The sequence below is a fragment of the Lampris incognitus genome, chromosome 7, assembly GCF_029633865.1.
Source record: "Lampris incognitus isolate fLamInc1 chromosome 7, fLamInc1.hap2, whole genome shotgun sequence".
NCBI classification, from domain to species: domain Eukaryota; kingdom Metazoa; phylum Chordata; class Actinopteri; order Lampriformes; family Lampridae; genus Lampris; species Lampris incognitus.
The window spans coordinates 28,844,565-28,864,239 of NC_079217.1; the positions used below are offsets into that span (position 1 = coordinate 28,844,565).

Sequence of the window (19,675 nt, forward strand, 5' to 3'; positions counted from 1 at the left end):
GGACCACAAGCCGCTGACGTTCGCCATGGCCAAAGCCACCGAGCCGTGGTCTGGGCACCAGCATCGCCAGCTATCTTACATCTCTGAGTTCACCGCGGACATCCGGCATGTCGCCAGCAAGGACAACTTCGTCACCGACTGCCTCTCCCGGGGCAGGGGGGTCGTTTGTCCACTTGGGACTCGACTACGCTGCCATGGCTGCAGACCAGGCTGCTGACATGGAAGTGCAGGCCTACTGGACCGTTGACACTAGGCTGCAGTTGAAGGATGTTGCATTTGACCACGCCGGGGCCACGCTTCTCTGTGACGTCTCCACGGGTTAGTCCCGGCCCACGGTGCCCACTGGCTGGCAGCGGGGGGTTTTCGACGCCATCCATGGCCTTTCACACCCAGGCGTGAAGGCATCAACGAAGTTGGTGGGGGCCAAGTTCGTGTGGCATGGCCTCAGGAAGGACATCAAGGACTGGGCAGGCACCTGCGTGGTGTGTCAGCGCTCCAAGGTTCACCGCCACACCAAGGCACCCCTGGTGCCGTTCCTGGCACTGCCTGGGAGGCGTTTTGACCATGTCAGTGTGGACCTAGTGGGACCCCTTCCTCCTCCCGTGGTTTCACTCACCTCCTCACCATGGTGGACAGGACCACCAGGTGGCCGGAGGCTATTCCGTTGTCATCCACCACATCTGCTGAGGTGGCCCGGGCATTCATCGGGTCCTAGGTAGACAGGTTTGGCATGCCATCTGACATAACCTCTGACTGTAGCCCACAGTTCACATCCGAGCTCTGGACTGCAGTCGCTGAAAGCCTAGGGGTGAAGCTCCACCGCACCATTGCGTACAACCCGCAGGGTAACGGTTTATGTGAGCGGTTTCATCGTTCAATGAAGGCTGCTCTTCAGGCCAGCGTCACAGACAGCAGATGGGTCGACCAGCTTTCATGGGTCATGCTTGGCCTGCGGACCGCCCCTAAGGAAAACCTCCAGTCCTTGTCGGCCAAGCTGGTTTACGGCCAGTCACTGCGAGTCCCAGGGGAATTTCTCCCAGATGGCACGGCACCCTGGTCTGCTGCTCACCAACGGGCCGTGTTCCAGGACGGCGCCGGCATTTTCACTCGTCCAAACTTTGCGGCATGGCCTCCCTCAGTCTTACGGCCCCAAGGACCTGAAGTCGGCCGGGTACGTCTTCATCTGGCATGACGCGGACCCCCTGCGGACCCCCTACGACGGCCCCTTCCGCGTCCTGACGGCGGAGACTAAGAACTTTGTGGTGGATGTGGGCGGTAAACCGGAGCAGGTTTCGGTGGACTGCCTCAAGCCGGCTCACCTGGACATGGACAGGCCAGTTCAATTGGCCCAGCCCCCTCGGCGTGGATGCCCCCCTGCCCTACACCCTTCAAGAGGAGCTGCCACGTTGTTGTTGTTTTTTTTTTTTTTTGTCCTGGTGAACTCTGGGGGCGGGGAGGTGGGGCGTGTGTAGTGACCTACTTTGACGTTAGGTATTCACCATGTGGAAGAGACAGTCCCTTTAAGACAGTTGGTTCAGGGGTTAGCAGGGGGGATTGTGGATAGACTTCAGGGCATGGTTTTAGAACATAGAACGTTTTTGTAGAATAAACGACCCCACGGCTGTGGTCAAAAGGACTGCGGTCTTGTCTCCTTCCTTCCATCACTGTAAAAGTTAAATCCCATCATTTCCGTGTTGTAAAGATGTTCCATGTGGGAATATAGCCAATCACATGTTCCCATGTTGACATGGTAAGTTGATTTCAACCAGCTAAATAAATCACCTAAATCATAGTATGTAGCTGGGAGTCTATGTTTTACACTGTTTAGTGACAATGCCCTAAACAAAATGGGTCTCTCTTAGTTTTTCATCCCAAAATAGGATTCTAATTATTCCATTTGACACTGACCTTGACAGTTCTTTTCATACCATTTTCAGACATTTAAATATATGGTTATCTTTTTAAGTGCAGCTTTCCCATAAAAGCCTTTTATTGGTTGGAGAATGTTTAAAACAAGGTTCCTTGCAAGTTCAATGCAAATTAAATTTCAGCCACAGATGGGAAGAGCCAAATAGATTTTTTGGCAGACAACAGCCTCTAGTAAATATTAATGATGCTATCTGTTTAATACAAGGCATTCCACACTTGGATTAAAGAAAAACTATAAACATGTATACGAGTATTTTGTACATTTTAAGAGAAGAAAGAAAGCCACTTTATTTTGTCATTGTACAAGTTACAATGAAATGTGTTCTCTGCATTTAACCCATCCTATTGTATAGGAGCAGTGGGCAGCTGCAGCACCTGGAGACCAACTCCAGTTCTTCTTTCCATGCCTTGCTCAGGGGCATAGACAGGACTTTTAACCCTAACAGAATACTCTGTTATAAACAAACAAACCAATGTAGGTGCACTGACGTTTTCTCATTGAAATTTGTCCCCCCCCCCCCCCCGCTTACACTGCCAGCCTCACCCCACTGGTGACATACTATCAAAGACTCTGAGGATGTCAGACATCAGTGGGCAAAAAGCACATGGGGGGGGGGGCAACGGTTAGAGATGGAGGTGAATCTCCATGCACCCAACTTTAGAGACACCCTGCGTCTCACCACAGTACAGATCACCATTCCAGTTTTGTATGGGGCGGAGATGAGCCCAAACTATGTGTTGCAGTCTTCTGGGCTCAAGGGGGCTGCACAGACATTTCAGCGGCTCATGGACTCTGTGCTGCGAGATATGCCATTCCTGTTTGTTTACCTGGACGACATTCTCGTGGGCAGTATACATCCACGGCGGAGCACCTGGTCCACCTCCGGCAGCTGTTCAAGCGGCTCAGCCAGCATGGGCTCATTGTCAATCCAGCGAAGTGCCAGTTGGGTCTGCCAGCCATTTACTTCCTCAGGCACCAGGTTACAAAGGAGGGAGTAACCCCCCTCCCCAACAAGGTGGACGCCGTCACCAGATTCCCACGCCCAAACACGGTGAAGTCCTTACAGGAGTTCCTGGGCATGGTGAACTACTACAACCGGTTCTTTCCCCGGGCGGCTTATCTCATGCGCCCCTATGCCATTCACCATTCTAGTTTGCACGGGGCGGAGATGAGCCCAAACTGTGTGTTGCAGTCTTCTGACCAACACAGAATAAGGAAATGTATCTTTATTCACAAAAATACTGAACTATTCATCCGAGCCACTTTCATCATTTCTATAACATGAACAAAAATGGAAAAATATCACAGCATTCTTACCAGAAGCATGCCTAGAAAACTAATATTTCATATAACAACTGCTTTATGCTCCAGTAAATAAGTTGTGGCTACATTTAAAGCTTCAGATGACAAAAGGTAGTGAAAGCACTGGGTTTAAGTAAAATGATAAGACTCCCAATTAAGTGCATATTATTTGCTAAATAAGTCAGACATTTTTGGACCTTTCCAAATGGCAGAAACATTGAAGTCATTCATCTCTGACTTAGGGAATTTACACAGGACTATTTTTAACCGTCACACAGCTTTACTAGTTTCTTTAATTTGGGAGAAACTGAAAACAGGGCTGGGTTTAAACACCTGATAATCTCGCTTGCTAAAACTGAAAAAAAAAGAAAAGAAAGAAAAAAAAGCCCTTTCAACAGTCATGATAGAGCATATTTTCTCTGACACTTAATGAGTAAAAAAAGATAAACGGATTAAAAACATGTCAGAAATGTCAGCTGACGTAAACACTTTTTATATGATTCCAAAAATGGAGCACAGAATACATACAACATGGAATAAAACAGAAAAAAGTATCAAAATTCATTGTCCAACAGCAATTTTACCATTACTATACAAAAACATGCTCAAGTGAAACACTATAAAGAGTAGCCATGCAAGAACACAGAGTTTACGTTTAAGACTGAAGTGCCTGCAACAGAGCTGTGCTACATGCAGAAATAAAGTAGCAGACCCACTGCACTAAAGTACATTCACTGCACATTACCACAGCTCTTGATTGCAATAGTACAGTTTGGCTTCGGTTGAAAAATATTCTATGGCAATTCCAGTGCTCTGAGGTGTGCGACTATCAAGAAATAAGTGACAAATGAAATGCAATAAAATAATTGACATCCTAGTAATGTATTACTACTAAGCAAGTGCTCTGTGATCAGACCTCGACACCAAATCCACTTAGTTGTGTTTACCAACTAATCTGCCTGACAGATAGGGTTTGCACTTGAGAAAATCTCATTAATCACATAGTCTCTACCCTGAACCACAACTGCAAAAGCATGGGAGCCCAATGAAAAATAAAATTTCCCACCAGGTCAACTTACTTCTCAAATATAATTTAACTATATATCAAAGCTGTTACAGATGTTAATTAAACTCAGTAGGCCTTGGAGGATTGTGGCTCAAGACATCAGTCAAAGGTAACTTGTACTTGTTTTCCACATGGTATCTAGTTGTCCTTTTTGTTTTCGCTGTCATGAATATTCTGAAGGGAAAAGAAGAAAAAAAGCCATCATGATGTTATAAATTTTTAACTTCACTCATCTAGGTCGACTTCTTTTAGTGGTTGATGTATGGGATGCAGAAACATCGGACTACCTGTCTCTTTTGGGAGCATGTCTCACTAGAGAGGTAGTACCTCATCTACTGTTCAGATTCCTTCAAATTTATTTTTCAACAATGACATGAAAGTGAAGGCAAATCCGTCTCTGGTTAAGGAAAACTCAAGGCTCAGCGTTTTTGGTTTTTATTTTTCAAAGCCATCCAGCATGCCAAATTTCGCCACAAGAGGACATTGTTACATAACCTCACACGTACAGGAACAACTTTTGGATCCGTGGAAACATAAAATCCGGGTGAAAATCAGTTTAAAAATCTGGGTATTTTTCGGGGAAAATCAGTAAAAACCGAAAATGCTGAGCCTTGGGAAAACTGCAGACTGCGGTGCTGATTCTCAATGCCTTCGGCAGTACAAGAGGTCCTTTCACATTACAGATTCACTGATTCAACACGTTCATTGTTAATATCAAATATTTAACTAAATGTAGCTTTAAGCACTTCTCCCAAGACCAAATTCAGGAGAAATATAAGATACTTTAGAGAATGGTCTTGCATGGGGGCCCATTGTCCTTCTCTGGTTGAAAACAAGAGGCTGACCTGTAGTACTTGGTTTTCTTTTAACAGTCTGTCATACTCCTTAGCCAGGCTGTCAGTCTGCTTCTTCATTGCCCCTGCTTCAGAATGGGAGTTCTTCAGGGCTGGGGAAGAGATGCAAAACAAATATAAACAACAACATACCATCCAAGCCCCCTCATCAGCTACATTGTTCATGTTTCAAATTATACTACCAAAATACTTCAGTTAAGCAAATTACTGTTAGCATATTCAAATAAACATGCATATTCAAATAAACATGCGTACTAACCATCTTCTACGGTTTTCAGTTCTCCTTTAAGCTTCTCCACCTCTTTTTTCAACAGCTCCATGCCCTCTACAGTGGTCTTATCGCCCTTACCGTCCTTCAGAGTCTAAAAATTCATCATGCTTATCATTTAATCATCATTACCAACAATTACAGGTTCCATCACTGGCAATATGCACCTTGAAATGTATCTACAAGTCTGGCTATACCACTGACATTCAACAAGAAGATCAACAACCACTGCCAAGAGAATAGTTACAGGAGAGATAATGGACAGCATGCAAAGACAAATCTCCCTGCATAAATTAACAACACAAGCTAAGTCAGTGTACATTGCACCAGTATGAAAACCACTTCTCTGATGTAGATTTTGCCTACTTTGATTCCAGAGTGAAGGATTTATCACACAATATGTATTCATGTCTCCACCAAGCCGTTGAGAAAGCTTACCTGTTTTAGCAGCTCATTGTCCTCCATGTATTTCTTGGCAGCCTGGCTGGTGTGCTCTGCCTGTGTCTGAAGGGCAGCAATGGCGCCAGAGGCTGTTGCCAGTTGGTTGATCAGAGTTATTACCCGCCTCATGACCCTTTAGAGAGACAGTAGTGAGACTCTGCTAAATGACAGGTCATCACTGGAATCACATTTTGTTTTGGGGTTTTTTTTAAATTCTGATGACTCACTTCAAGAAGGAACAGTGTTAAAAATCAGGGAGACAAGCCTTGAATGGGCCACTTACAATAGCAACAAAACTGGGCATTCCTCAGTACATTAGTGTTATCACCGGCTAAATTATGAGAGCGCAAAGACTCACAGCCAAAGGAAAAGGGAGAAGCCAGAAATGTAGAGGTTCCTCTGGGATCTGAAGAGCTTCATGTGGAGGTGATCAAACATATTAGGGTGCAGCTTAGCATCCTTTCCATGGTCTGAACTTGAATATTTCCTCACCTCGCGCACAGCATCTGAATGATAAGAGGCAACCCATAAGTCAAAACAAAGCTTTATTTCTTACATATTGAAAGCTATATAATCCAGTTTTTGTAAACACTTAAACTGTATATGAAACTTCTTGAAGAGGGATCAGATTTACTAACATATATTTACATGCTTTCTAAGGTCCACTTAAAATGTGACTTCCACACCTGGCATTCACTGAACAGAACTTCAACAAAGTCATTTTGGTCATACATCTACAACCAGATATTGTATTTACTTAAAGCCCCACAAAGAAAGTTTTTTTTTCATGGCTCATTAGCAAATAATGTGGTTGTGAGTAATAATTGCACCACGGTTTGACCAAATTACCAGGAAATCCATTGCTTTTGCCTTTAGAGACATCAGGTTATAAACTAAGTTGTAAGATCGGCCCAGTGAAAAGAGCAGTCATTGTAGATTAAAACAGAACTTTACTCTTCTGCTGGTGGTAGAACTGAATTATTTAAAAATCTTATATTTTAATTTTTTAAATTTATACATTTTGTACTTGTACATTTGAAGCCACTGGTAGTTGGAACTGCACTCTCTCAATACACCGTCAAAAACTGATGTGAAAGCTAGCCAGAGGAGGCAGATGTAGACATACTTAGACAAACTGTTTTATGCACACACAACAAAATTCTAAACCCTCATCACAAAGGTTTCACACCTTATCACTTCTTTTTTATTGGTCACTCAACCTCTAACAGAGGATGCTGTTTTAATAGGATTTTTATGACTTTTCCAAAACTCTCACAAGAACTTTAAATGGAAATTGTACTTTCAAACTTACTGACTTTTCCAGGTTATTCATGACCATATGAATCTTGCACAAAGTGGAAAAATGCTAACATTGGTAAACAAACACACCACAATCAGATAAAAGAAAAATGAGACCATTCAAATAAAAATGCATCCATCTCTGCAGCCAAGGCTGTAAACAATGTTCGCCAGAGGCAAGTAATTCAGGAGATGGGCAAGCTCAGATAAGACAGTACTAGCTTGTCTGGCAAGTGGCAAATCTGCTGGCAAACCCATTGCATCAAAGTACAAAAAATTAGAATAATCAAGTCAAGGGTACAACAAATTTATTGGCTGTCTAAATGAAACTGATCAGCCAATAAAACAAAAATCAGTCAGCCAATTAGCAGTCCTTGATCATACAACATACTCATAGGTACAACATGCTCATAGTTGTATCTTGCTCAGTACGTCAACAAAATACAAATACCATCTACTGTTGCCAATTTGGAGGCTTGGTTGTTATATTCAGTGACTTTTCAGACCCTTTTGGCAACTAAATTCCTCAAAAGTAACTCGCAAAAAAGGTAGCACCTTTTTCTAATGTTGGGAGAATGTCTTCACTGATACTAACAGAACGTGATGTAGAAGCATGTACCATAGCCTGCGCTATATGTGCTAGCAAGAGCAAAGTCATTTAAGAGGGGGCTGCAGTGAGTCTTTCTTTCAGTCCCACAGAGCTCATACAGGTCAACCTACATAAAACAGCCACGTGGTGGGCAAAGCAACTTATCTACACCACTAATTGTTGATTAAAAAGATAATTATAATTAGATTACTTAGCAAAAAAAATGTGTTGCTAATTGTATCTTTTTAATACGTTTATAGTTTAATCATGCTAAACATAGGTCACAAGCTATTTTGTCATTCACATTTTCTCTTTGTTTGCCACTGTAGCCCTTTTCTCTCACATTTTGTGGGTTCCTATCTAGTAGCTTTTGAGGTAGCCAATAGCCACTTTCCTTACAGAAGAATTGTGAACACTGACACCATCTAGTCATGGCCTGTATAAAAGGTGACAGTCACACACAGAGCTGTCTAACTAAACTGACTTGGCAATCACTACAGCATGTACAGGTTTATTGCAAATATTCCACCACTACCTCAACTAAACAACTCCTCATCAAAACGAGAAGGAAAAAAAACAAAAAACAAAAACAAAAATCAGCGGAGGAGGACAAGTAGGGAATGGCTATCCATGGACCATTTAATTACATGATGCTCACCTTCGGATGTATTATTTCTGCATTCAAACTTGAATCAAATCCTGGACAAGCAAAATGTTTACAGCACTAGCCAAGTTGGTTAGAGCCAAAAATTATCAAATTCCATCTCCATCTTCATCTGTTCAGATGTCTTTGCTTTTCCTTAACATGCCTCCAATGCATAATGGCAGCAGCAACATTTATTAGTTTTATTCCTCTGCTTATCACTATTTTTTTTTGCCAGTCGTCCCTCCTTAGTTAGAGCTTATCTTTTTAATTTCTTCTGAAGGCTGAGGAGCTCTCCCTACCATTGTTTCATGCACCAAAACAATATGGTTTTGCTATTGCTCACACTATTCATTTACTTTTCCAAGGGTATCCCTAAGGGAAATCCCCTTGGATGTATTCCCAGTCACTGATGCAAAAAAGAAGGGGGGGGGCATCAATGAAAAGATTTCCAAGAAAGGCAACAGACCGTCTATGCCAGACCAAAACGTCTGGGAGAGGGGACAACAAGTAAAAATACTGAGTTTAATAAAATGGTAAAGGGTGGATCTTGTAGCTTCTCATAAGATTTGTTGCATGGAAATAATAGAGATATTTGTTTTAACTTATAGTCAGACTTTAAGGTAGACTTGAAGAAATATTTTACCAGACCTAAGCTTCTGCCTGTTTCCACTACAGAAAAATATTCTCAGTTGCTTGAACTCTCCTTGAGGTTAACACAGGTCCTCGTCCCTTTTCCATGTAAACTAACGTGACTTTGAATTACTATGGCCTGTAATATTTTAAGAGAGACACTGCGGTGTTGTGCATTTTATTGTCAAATGTTTTAAACTTACCAAGGAAGAGAACAACAAGAATTATGATCATTGTGAGAAACACCTTGTTCCAGAACCTAGCCACACTGTTCCAGATGCTCAACTGGAATATAATCTGCCATCTGCAACAGTACAAACACATATTTCAGACGGGGAATGATATGTGTACAGACAAGCATTTATACATGCACACACAGCATACAAGCAGAAATATACCTCACAACAAAAATATTGGTTTAATGTCAACATATGACAGTTTAATTGTCTAGTACTTGAGTTACGATAAAGACTGAAAGGACCACATTCTGCCAATACAAAACAGAAGTCACACAGAAATACAAAGCATTTAAGGTGGCTGTGGCTTACCTCCTTGCTGAGATGAATGGCAAACAAAGGATGAGAAGAACGCCAACTTCCACGTAGAGAAAGAAAGCCACGGAAGTCCACTGCAATGTCATCTCCGCTAGAAATTTCAGCAGAAAGTTTACCATTAATCGGATTTAGCATATATTTCTTCGCAATCAAATGGTTTTGGTCAATCAAATGGTTTTCAGCTCAGCTCTTCTACATGACTTACTCCTCCTTGGATTTAAGTGTAAAAGTAAAGCTTCTTAGCGACTAGTATGCACCATGTTCAAACTTCACATTCCTCGATGTTACCAACTGTACAACTTAGTTGGTAACATTTACAGTTACATAAACTAATCACAAATAACTTTGTTCTTATTTCGAAGAAGTGTAACATCAAATAGCATGCCTATCTGACACCAAAAACCCAATGAAATGATTAAAAAAGGCTAGCTTCATATCTGATCCTCTTTAACGAACAGATTCAAATATACTAGGTTTTATCCCCGATTTGTTCTAAAATAGATAAGCTACATTAATCGGTAACAGGATAGTAACACCTAACATGAGTGTTGGCATTAATTCATCAAATTATCGACAATTACTCGTAAGAAACATTATCAAGGGACGACGTTCATACTCAGATAAAATAAAATGTATGCAACTACCCAGCAAATCACCAATACTCACTCAGTCAACAGGCAAACTTTGACAGAACTCAAATCGAAAAGTTGCTCAGTTATTGCTTTACACTTCCTGTTTCCGCCCAGAACGCCTTTCGTGGACCAATAAACGCATTTTATTAGAACTAACTTGAGGTCGGTTTTATAACTTCCCATCACGTGTTTACTCTCAATAGTGGGAGTGACAGCTGATCCCCAGTCTGCAGTTTAGAATTCTCCCGTGGAATTTTTCTTCTTCTCTTCTAGAACGTTAAGCAGTGATCAACCAAACTAAAAGGTCAATAGCGGCCCCTACGGTAGAGCTCGATAACGGCGAGGAACCTTGTCTTCAGAGTTGCCAGCTTTGGTAACCTGGCCGGAGTGAGATTTTGCGCACGTGCACGCGCTTTCATTCGTTGCATTCATTTTTCTTTGCTGTGCACTTATCTTTAGACAGCTAACATAAAGTAGCACAGCATGTATTCAACAAGGAGATAAGCATCGCGCACCAATCAGAGAGTAATTTAAGATGCATCTCCGTGGAAGCACCCACATAAAGACCCAGTTTTCGAATACTCGGCTGTCTTCTAGAGTCAATGTCGTTCGGTTGGTTTAAACATTACTATAAAGACTTTCAGACCATTACTATACCAGGAAGACTTTTACGTTCACCGGTTCATCTCTGTTGCTATCGCAGTGTTTTGGCGTGAGATTTGCCTTGGTGTTGTTAGAGCGTGAAACAGAGCCCGAAAGCGAGAGACCCACGCCAGATGCGTGAGAGTAGGCAACCTACAATTTTTTCTTTCTAACCTTTCTTTGTGACCTTTCCTTCTGTCCACTCCGACGTCTGGCTGAGTGTGCTTGAAATTATCTGTCATTTCATTTCATACTGAAGCACAAGACCGAGCCCAGGTAATCCACTGCAATCGAACCACTTCACTCATTCGCATGTATTACAAATTTATTTATTCAAATATATTTTTCAAATACATTTATTGTGTCAACTATAAACGATCACAAAACACGATGAAAAAACTTCTCCTTAATTTCTTGGACTTTGAATTTTCCAGGACGTTGACATCAGCTCATGGCAAATACAAGAGTGTAGAGCCGAAGGAACGGAGAAGACCGTAGGTTCACACTTTAGCCGTGTAGGCAACTTTCTTTAATCCACGGTAAATCAGAGAGACAACAAAACCCAGCTCGACTGAGCGGAGGTGGCAAGAATAACCAGAAAACTGGCTGGACAACCATAACTTAACCCTGCGTTAACCTGCCAGGGCAACCATGACTTAACCCTTAGTTCCTGGGTTGAATTCTGTCCCCAATACGTGTCCACCACATGAGCCCCCCCAGAATTCGCCCTAGTAATCGAAGTCAGGCAGGCGCGGGGGGACGACAGGCCGTCCGCGGCGGCTCCGGATAACAGGGGCCGGAGTGTCTCTGGGAGGCATTGACGCGGGCCTGTGGAGGTCGGCCTGAGGAGCAGAAGAGGCAGCTCGGGCCTCCACGGGGGGAGGAGGCGGAGCCGGGGGACGACCGCGACGAGGAGGTTGGGCTAACTCCAACGGCTGCGTCAAGTCCAGGTGTGCGGGTTTAACTCGGTCCACTGAAACATGCTCGGCCGTGCCCCCAAAATCCACCACCAGGTGCTTAGTTCCCCGTTCCAGGACGCGGAAGGGGCCGTCATAAGGGGGTTGTAGAGGGGGGCGGTGTGCGTCGTGACGGATGAACACGTAGTCCGCTGACTGCAGACCTGGGGGCACCTGGGACACCGGAGCGCCGTGTTGGGCGGTAGGGACGGGTGTGAAAGCTCTGACCCCGTCCAGCAAGGAGGCTCGTTGGTCCACAGCTGACCAGGGACGCGTTGCATTGGGCATGAAATCGCCTGGGACTCGCAGCGGCGTGCCGTACACCAGCTCCGCAGAGGAGGCTTGTAGGTCTTCCTTCGGGGCGGTCCGCAGGCCCAGCATGACCCATGGGAGCTTGTCAACCCAGTTGCAGTCCTTGAGAGTAGCCCGAAGCGCAGCCTTCATGGACCGGTGGAAGCGCTCACATAGGCCGTTCGCCTGAGGGTGGTAGGCGGTAGTGCGATGAAGCTTGACGCCCAGAGCCTCACCCACAGCATTCCATAGCTCTGAGGTAAATTGTGGCCCGCGGTCAGATGAAAGGTCGGAAGGCGTACCGAAACGTGAGACCCACGACCCAATAAAAGCCCGGGCCACATCAGCAGACGTCGTGGATGCCAGGGGAACAGCTTCAGGCCAGCGCGTAGTCCTGTCCACCACAGTGAAGAGGTAGGTGAACCCATGGGAGGGGGGTAGGGGACCAACCAGGTCGACGTGGACATGGTCAAATCGTCTCTCCGGCACTGCGAAGCGTTCCAGGGGCGCCTTAATGTGGCGGTGTATCTTAGCCCGCTGACAGGCAACACACGAGTCGGCCCACGCTTTCACGTCTCTCTTAAGTCCCTCCCACACAAACTTAGAGGTCAGGCGCACGGATGGCTTACCGCCTGGATGAGAGAGGCCGTGCACAGCTTCAAATACGGGGCGTCTCCAGCTGTGCGGGACGATGGGCCTGGGCTGTCCTGTGGAGACGTCACACAGGAGGGTGACACCTGTGTCGCTGAAAGGAACGTCCTGCAGGCGGAGCCCCGTGTCGGAGGCCCGGAGACGGAGGATGCTCGGGTCCGTGGCCTGGTCAGCAGCCATCTGTGCATAGTCAAGGCCTAGGTGGACCGCTCCAATCACTGCCCTAGAGAGGCAGTCAGCTACCTGGTTAGACTTACCAGCGACGTGCTGGATATCGGTAGTGAATTCCGAAATGTAGGAGAGTTGTCGTTGCTGGCGAGCGGACCATGGCTCGGCCGTCTTGGACATGGCAAACGTGAGGGGCTTGTGGTCCACGTACACAGTAAACTCGCGGCCCTCTAGCAGGAAACGGAAATGCCGGACGGCGAGCCAGAGACCGAGGAGTTCCCTGTCAAAAGTACTATACTTGCGCTCTCGGGGTGTAAGCTGGCGACTGAAAAAGGCCAAAGGCTGCCAAGCCCCCCCCACCCACTGTTCGTGAACCGCACCAACAGCATAGTCCGATGCATCCGTGGTTATGGAAATAGGCGCTGTAGGTGAAGGATGCGCTAGCAGGGTAGCCTGGGAGAGCGCAGCTTTAGTCTCGGTGAATGCACGGTCCCGCTCTGCTGTCCAGTCGACCGCCTGGTTGGGGGACATGCCTTTCAGCGCCTCGTACAGCGGCCGGATGATAAAGGCGGCTCGGGGAATGAAGCGGTGGTAGAATGTCACCATCCCGATGAACTCCCTTAGCGCACGAGCTGTTTGGGGGCGCGGAAAGGCCGCCACCGCTTCCACCTTTGAGGGCAGGGGGACTGCCCCGTCCCCAGTGATGCGGTGCCCGAGGAAATCAATGGCTGTCAGCCCGAACCGGCACTTCGCCGGGTTGACGATCAGCCCATGCTGGCTGAGGCGTGTGAAGAGGGCGTGAAGATGGGACAGGTGTTCTTCCTCGGAGGCGCTGGCGATGAGTATGTCGTCCAAATAGACGAAGATGAAAGGAAGGCCACGGAGCACTGAATCCATCAGCCGCTGAAAGGACTGGGCCGCGTTTTTGAGTCCAAATGGCATTCGTAGGAATTCAAATAGGCCGAATGGGGTAGTCACCGCTGTCTTGGGGATGTCTGAGGGGTGCACGGGAACTTGATGATAACCACGGACCAGGTCGACTTTTGAGAAGACGCATTTGCCAGACAGGTTTGCAGAAAAGTCCTGGATATGCGGGACAGGATAGCGGTCGGGCGTGGTGGCGTCATTTAGTCGGCGGTAGTCCCCGCATGGGCGCCAACCTCCATCAGGCTTAGCGACGATGTGGAGTGGGGACGCCCACGGGCTGTCAGAGCGGCGGATGATCCCCATGCGTTCCAGGTGCTCGAACTCAGACTTGGCAATGGCGAGTTTGGGGGGGTCGAGACGCCTGGCTCTGGCGTAGACCGGGGGCCCCTTCGTAGCAATGTGATGCTCCACCCCATGCTTAGCGGTGGGTGCAGAGAAGGTAGGCTGGGTGAGGTCAGGGAACTCAGCGAGGAGGCGGTTGAACTTGTCTGCCTCTGAGAGAGAGTTGGCTAGACCTGCATAGGCCGCTTCCCTCCGCGTACATGCGAAGGAGGAGAAGGTTAAGGCATCGACCAGACGGCTGTTCTGAATGTCCACTAGCAAACCGTAAGCGCACAAAAAATCAGCTCCGAGGAGGGGAAGCGTTACATTGGCCATGACGAACTCCCACGTGAAACGTTGTCCACCAAAACACAGTTCTACAGACTGCACGCCGTAGGTGTGGATAGGGCTGCCGTCAGCCGTCGCCAACTGGGGGCCCCGCTCCCCGCCCATGATGTCGACGTCAGTAGCAGGGAGCACGCTTCTCTGTGCGCCCGTGTCACAAAGAAATCGCCGACCGGAGATGGTGTCGAGGATGTAGAGTAGCCTGCTCGTATCGCCAACACTCATGGCCACTACTGAGTGTTGGCCCTCTCGTTTCCCGTCGGCCTGTAGTTGCAGGGGGAACGGCACCGTTTAGCTTTCGCACCAAATCGAGCGTGGTACATACAGAGTCCAGAGGGCTTGTAGCGGTCTGATGCTGTGGCGCCACCGTCGGGCCACGCCCGCGATGTCGGCGGGGGGCCAGTGAAGGTAGGAGCCAGCACCCCGGCACGGGAGGAACGTTGTGTAGCGACGAAGAATCGGTCAGCCTCCTTTGCCAGCTCACGGGGATCAGTGATGGTGGAGTTAGCGAGCGCAGTCTGGACGTGGGGCGGCATGTTGCGCAGAAACAGCTCCATAAACAGGAAACATGGCTTTTCTTGACCCAGTAGGTTTAACATCCTGCTCATTAGCTCCGATGGTTTGCCATCTCCCAAGCCCTGAATTGCGAAGAGGCGACGTGCTCTCTCCGTTGTTGACAGTTCAAAAGTTTCAAGGAGGAGATGTTTAAGTGCGGCGTATTTACCATCGGCCGGTGGGTTGGTTATGAAACCGCTTATCCTGGAAGCCGTAGCACCCCCCAGCGCTGCCACTACGTAGTAGTACCTAGTCTCGTCTGCTGTTATGGCTCTGAGCGCGAACTGTACCTCAGCCTGCGCGAACCATGTAGCCGCGGAAGACTCCCAAAACTCCGGCAGTTTAATTGCAACGGCGTTCGTAGCCATAATGTGTGTGGTTTCAGAAAACTTATCCGAAAACCAACGTCGGGGTCACCAGTGTAGAGCCGAAGGAACGGAGAAGACCGTAGGTTCACACTTTAGCCGTGTAGGCAACTTTCTTTAATCCACGGTAAATCAGAGAGACAACAAAACCCAGCTCGACTGAGCGGAGGTGGCAAGAATAACCAGAAAACTGGCTGGACAACCATAACTTAACCCTGCGTTAACCTGCCAGGGCAACCCTGACTTAACCCTTAGTTCCTGGGTTGAATTCTGTCCCCAATACGTGTCCACCACAAGAGAAAAAACGTGACTGTTGTAATGCTTATGGTTTATAATGCATGTGATGCTTCTTGTGTTGTAATTTGATGTTGTTTTATTTTATTCATTGAGGGGCGCTCTTGGTTCATTTTGTTGTAAGTGGTTGTGAGTTGTTGAAAATCCATTCCAAAGGTTTGTGATCACTGACAAGAGTAAAGGGTGCTCCATAAAGGTATATGTGAAAATGTTCACAGCCCAACACAATGGCAAGAGCTTCACGTTCTGTTTGTGAATATTTTTGCTAATGGGGGACAGTGCCCTACTTGCATAGCTTATCACTCTAACCGGTTCATTTGGGCAATTTCTTTGTGCCAGTACAGCCCCAAGACCTGTAATATTCTCTAGAATATAATTGCCCGTTTGGCTATAAGGATGTGATACAAGCACTCCTATTGGCTGTTAAGTTAGCTGCAAGCTGATTGGTCCATCTGACGCAAGAGGACGCAGGGGGACCACATAATTGTCAGGCTATGTTTAGCACTCAGAGGAGTCACTACGGCGGAGTTAGCTACTGTATGATTGTAACCGTCACCGTTAAAATAAAGACACTGAACTATAAAGTCGTCATCGGATTCCTCCATAGAGACAGAAAGTCAGACATGGTGTCAGAGTAAAAGCGTGAAAAGGAGAGGAAAGAAGAAACAGAAAAATCAGAATGGACGTCGCTGGAGTTCCTGCACCCCGCATGGACTGGGAAGCTAGCAGTCTGCCCGAAGCATGGCGCAAGTTTAAACTGCACGTCGAGTTGATGTTTTCTGGACCTTTAAAGAGGAATTCGGAGGAAGAAAAATGCAGCTACCTACTGATTTGGGTAGGAGAAAATGGACGGGACATTTACAATACATGCCCGCTCCAGAAGCGGAAGGAACGTTGTTGGAAACATACTACGGTCGTTTTGAACGGTATTTAAAACCCAAAGCAAATGTGATCTTCGCGCGCTATAAGTTCCATGGAAGAGCACAGGCGGCTAGCGAGCCTTTCAAACAGTTTGTGACAGATTTGAGACTGCTTGTGAAGGACTGTAATTATAGAGAGAGTGAAGGGGAGATCAGAGTGTTATGTCTGCACACATCGACAGTGCTGCATTTGATTTGGTGCTGTTCTATTGTGCTGGGATCGATTGGTGATGCCTGCTGGCTCTGGGTTGTTTGATCGGGTCTGCCTGTGATGCTGTGTCAGTCTAAATAAAGAATGCAACGTAGCGGTTGTGTCGAGCGACAGCGCTGTGTCGAGCGACAGCGCTGTGTCCTGACGTGATTTCTAAATACAATATTGGCGACGAGGATGGCTGATATCCCTCTCCCACCACCTGCCCCCTTCCTGGCATTACCTGGCGAGCCTCCGGTACCATGGACTCGCTGGCTACATAGTTTTGAAAATTACATCATCGCCTCAGGGCTCGACGACGTGAGCCAGGCTAGGAAGACGGCTCTGTTGCTACACTGCTTGGGAGCAGAGGGTCATCGTGTGCTTGGGACTCTGGGGAACGTCACAAGCTTTGACGAAGCTGTGGGACTTATGAGCACCCATTTCGCTGCTCCACAGAGTGCCCTCCTTCGGCGATTTATATTCCGTCAGCGACACCAACTGCCTGGTGAGTCTGTGCAGCAGTATGTAGCTAATTTGCGAGGGCTAGCTAGCTCATGCAAGTTTGGCGCGCTTCGGGACGAGATGGTTCGCGACCAGCTAATCGAACACACCAACAACGCAAAGGTGCGTGAGACTCTCCTGCTGGAAAAAGACGATCTGCTGCTGTCCAGAGCAATTACCATCGCACTACAGGTTGAGGGAGCAGCTGAGTGTGCTGCTATGCTAAATACACAGCAAGTAGCCACCTCCAGTCAAGCTGCCAACGACTTCTCCCTCTACTCACGGCTGCCCCTCGGGACGCGACCCAGCCAGAGCGAGGCGGGCGCCGACTCCACTGGGGACGTCTTGCAACTGCAACGACGGCGTTCTCGGCCCCGCCCTCAACAGTCCTGTGGTAACTGTGGGTCTCGGTCTCATGTTTCAAGGGCTCAGAACTGCCCTGCCCGTGGCCAGACATGCCGTAGCTGCGGTAAGCAAAATCACTTTGCCAACGTCTGTCGATCTTCCCCGGCTGGGTCAGAGGGCCACACCCCCCAGTCTTCAACCGCCGTCATTCACAAGGTGAGTTCTGGGCCAGTGTCATTCAAATCATCATGCACAGTCAACATTAATGATGTGTGCATCCCCCTGCTGTTGGACACCGGTGCAGGTGTGTCTCTCCTGAATGTTGATACCTACAGTCAATTTTTCGGTTCACTGCCACTGTCCGCACCCTCAGCTGTCCTCTGTGGGTATGGTGACTCCAAAATCGATCTGGTTGGCTCTCTCCAAGTGACTGTCCGCTATGGAACCAAGCTGGTGCCCAATGCAGTTTTTCATGTGGCACGCCGTGGGGCCATCCTGATGGGCCTGGACCTGTTCTCCGCTCTGGGGTTCTCCCTCTTAGACACAAGGGGGGCGGCAATCCTGACTCTTGCCACACCTTGGCAGCAGAAGTGGCCATCGTTGTTTATGGGGCTGGGCTGCCTCTCCGCCTTCGCCCATCAACCTCTCCTCAACCCTGCTGTGAAATCTGTCATCCAACCACTGCGCCGCATCCCATTGGCTCTCCGTGATGGGGTCTCCGCCGAGCTGCAACAACTGCGGGAAGCTGGCATCATTGAACTGGTGGACGCGTCACCTTGGGTCTCAAACCTCGTGGTGGCTAAGAAGAAGTCGGGGGGCCTACGTGTCTGCGTCGATCTACGTGCAGTAAATAAGGCAGTGATCCCTGATAAGTATCCACTGCCCACCTCAGAAGAACTCACTTATCAGTTCTATGGCTCTGAGGTGTTCTCCAAGCTCGACCGCAGACAGGGGTACTTGCAGGTGCCCCTCCACCCCAGCAGCTGAAACCTCACAGCCTTTGTGACACATGCAGGAGTGTTTCGCTACACCAGGATGCCTTTCGGTCTCAGCTCCGCCCCTAGCTGCTTCCAGAAAATCATGGTCTCTGTGCTGGCTGGCATACAGGGTGTGGCCATTTATCTGGACGATATAGTGGTACACGGGCCCACCAGTGAAATCCACGACAAGCGCCTCAACATGGTCTTCGCAGCCCTGTCCAAGCACAAGCTAACTCTCAATGCTGAGAAATGTGTCCTCTCTGTGCCAGCCATCGAGTTTGTGGGGTTCCGGCTGTCAGCGAGCGGTGTAACTCCACTACAATCCAACGTGGACGCCATTCAGGCCATCCCTGAGCCCAGCTCGGCCGCCCAGGTCGCCTCCTTCCTGGGTATGACAAGTTACTACCTGAGGTTTCTTCCCCAGTACTCTAGGACCACAGCCCCCCTGAGCCAGCTGCTGCGTAAGGACGAGCCATGGGTGTGGTCAAAGGCATGCAGTGACGCAGTGCGTGATCTCAAGACTCAACTGACTTCACCACCAGTGTTGGCTCACTTCGACATCTCCAGCTCCACCTTTGTGACCTGTGATGCATCAGCCACAGCGATAGGGGCTGTGCTGTCTCAAACCCAGAACGGTGTGGAGAAGCCCATCGCCTTCGCCTCCCGTGCCCTCATCCTGACCGAGCAGCGGTACTCCGTGGGTGAGCGTGAGGCGTTAGCCTGTATCTGGGCTTGTGAAAGGTGGCACCTCTACCTCTATGGCCGCTCCTTCACCCTCAGGACAGATCACCAGGCCCTGACAGCGCTACTGTCCACATCTGGGACAGGCCACAAACCCCTGAGGTTGCACCGCTGGTCTGACCGCCTCCGCCAGTACAACTTCAGCCTGCAGTTCACCCCAGGCAGAGACAATGTTGTCGCCGACCTGCTCTCTCGCTCTGTCTCCACCCCAGCTCCACAGACGGACACTGACTGTGTGGAAAAGGACATTGTCCAAATGCTACACACAC

At 47.9% G+C, this 19,675-nt stretch overlaps 1 protein-coding gene across 1 annotated transcript in view; it reads right to left on the reverse strand.

Moving 5' to 3' along the window:
* Nucleotides 1-3,083: 3,083 nt before the first annotated feature.
* The window catches only part of LOC130115493 (tRNA-dihydrouridine(20a/20b) synthase [NAD(P)+]-like), a 30,184-nt gene continuing 13,592 nt past the window's right edge, over nt 3,084-19,675 (reverse strand). The window contains exons 6-13 of the mRNA XM_056283176.1: nt 18,461-18,474; nt 9,574-9,665; nt 9,229-9,329; nt 6,220-6,367; nt 5,859-5,994; nt 5,412-5,514; nt 5,144-5,244; nt 3,084-4,472 (exon numbers count right to left, since the gene is read on the reverse strand). Of these exons, the coding sequence (XP_056139151.1) occupies nt 4,437-4,472; nt 5,144-5,244; nt 5,412-5,514; nt 5,859-5,994; nt 6,220-6,367; nt 9,229-9,329; nt 9,574-9,665; nt 18,461-18,474 (731 nt within the window). The 3' untranslated portion in view covers nt 3,084-4,436. The remainder of the gene's footprint in view (nt 4,473-5,143; nt 5,245-5,411; nt 5,515-5,858; nt 5,995-6,219; nt 6,368-9,228; nt 9,330-9,573; nt 9,666-18,460; nt 18,475-19,675) is intronic.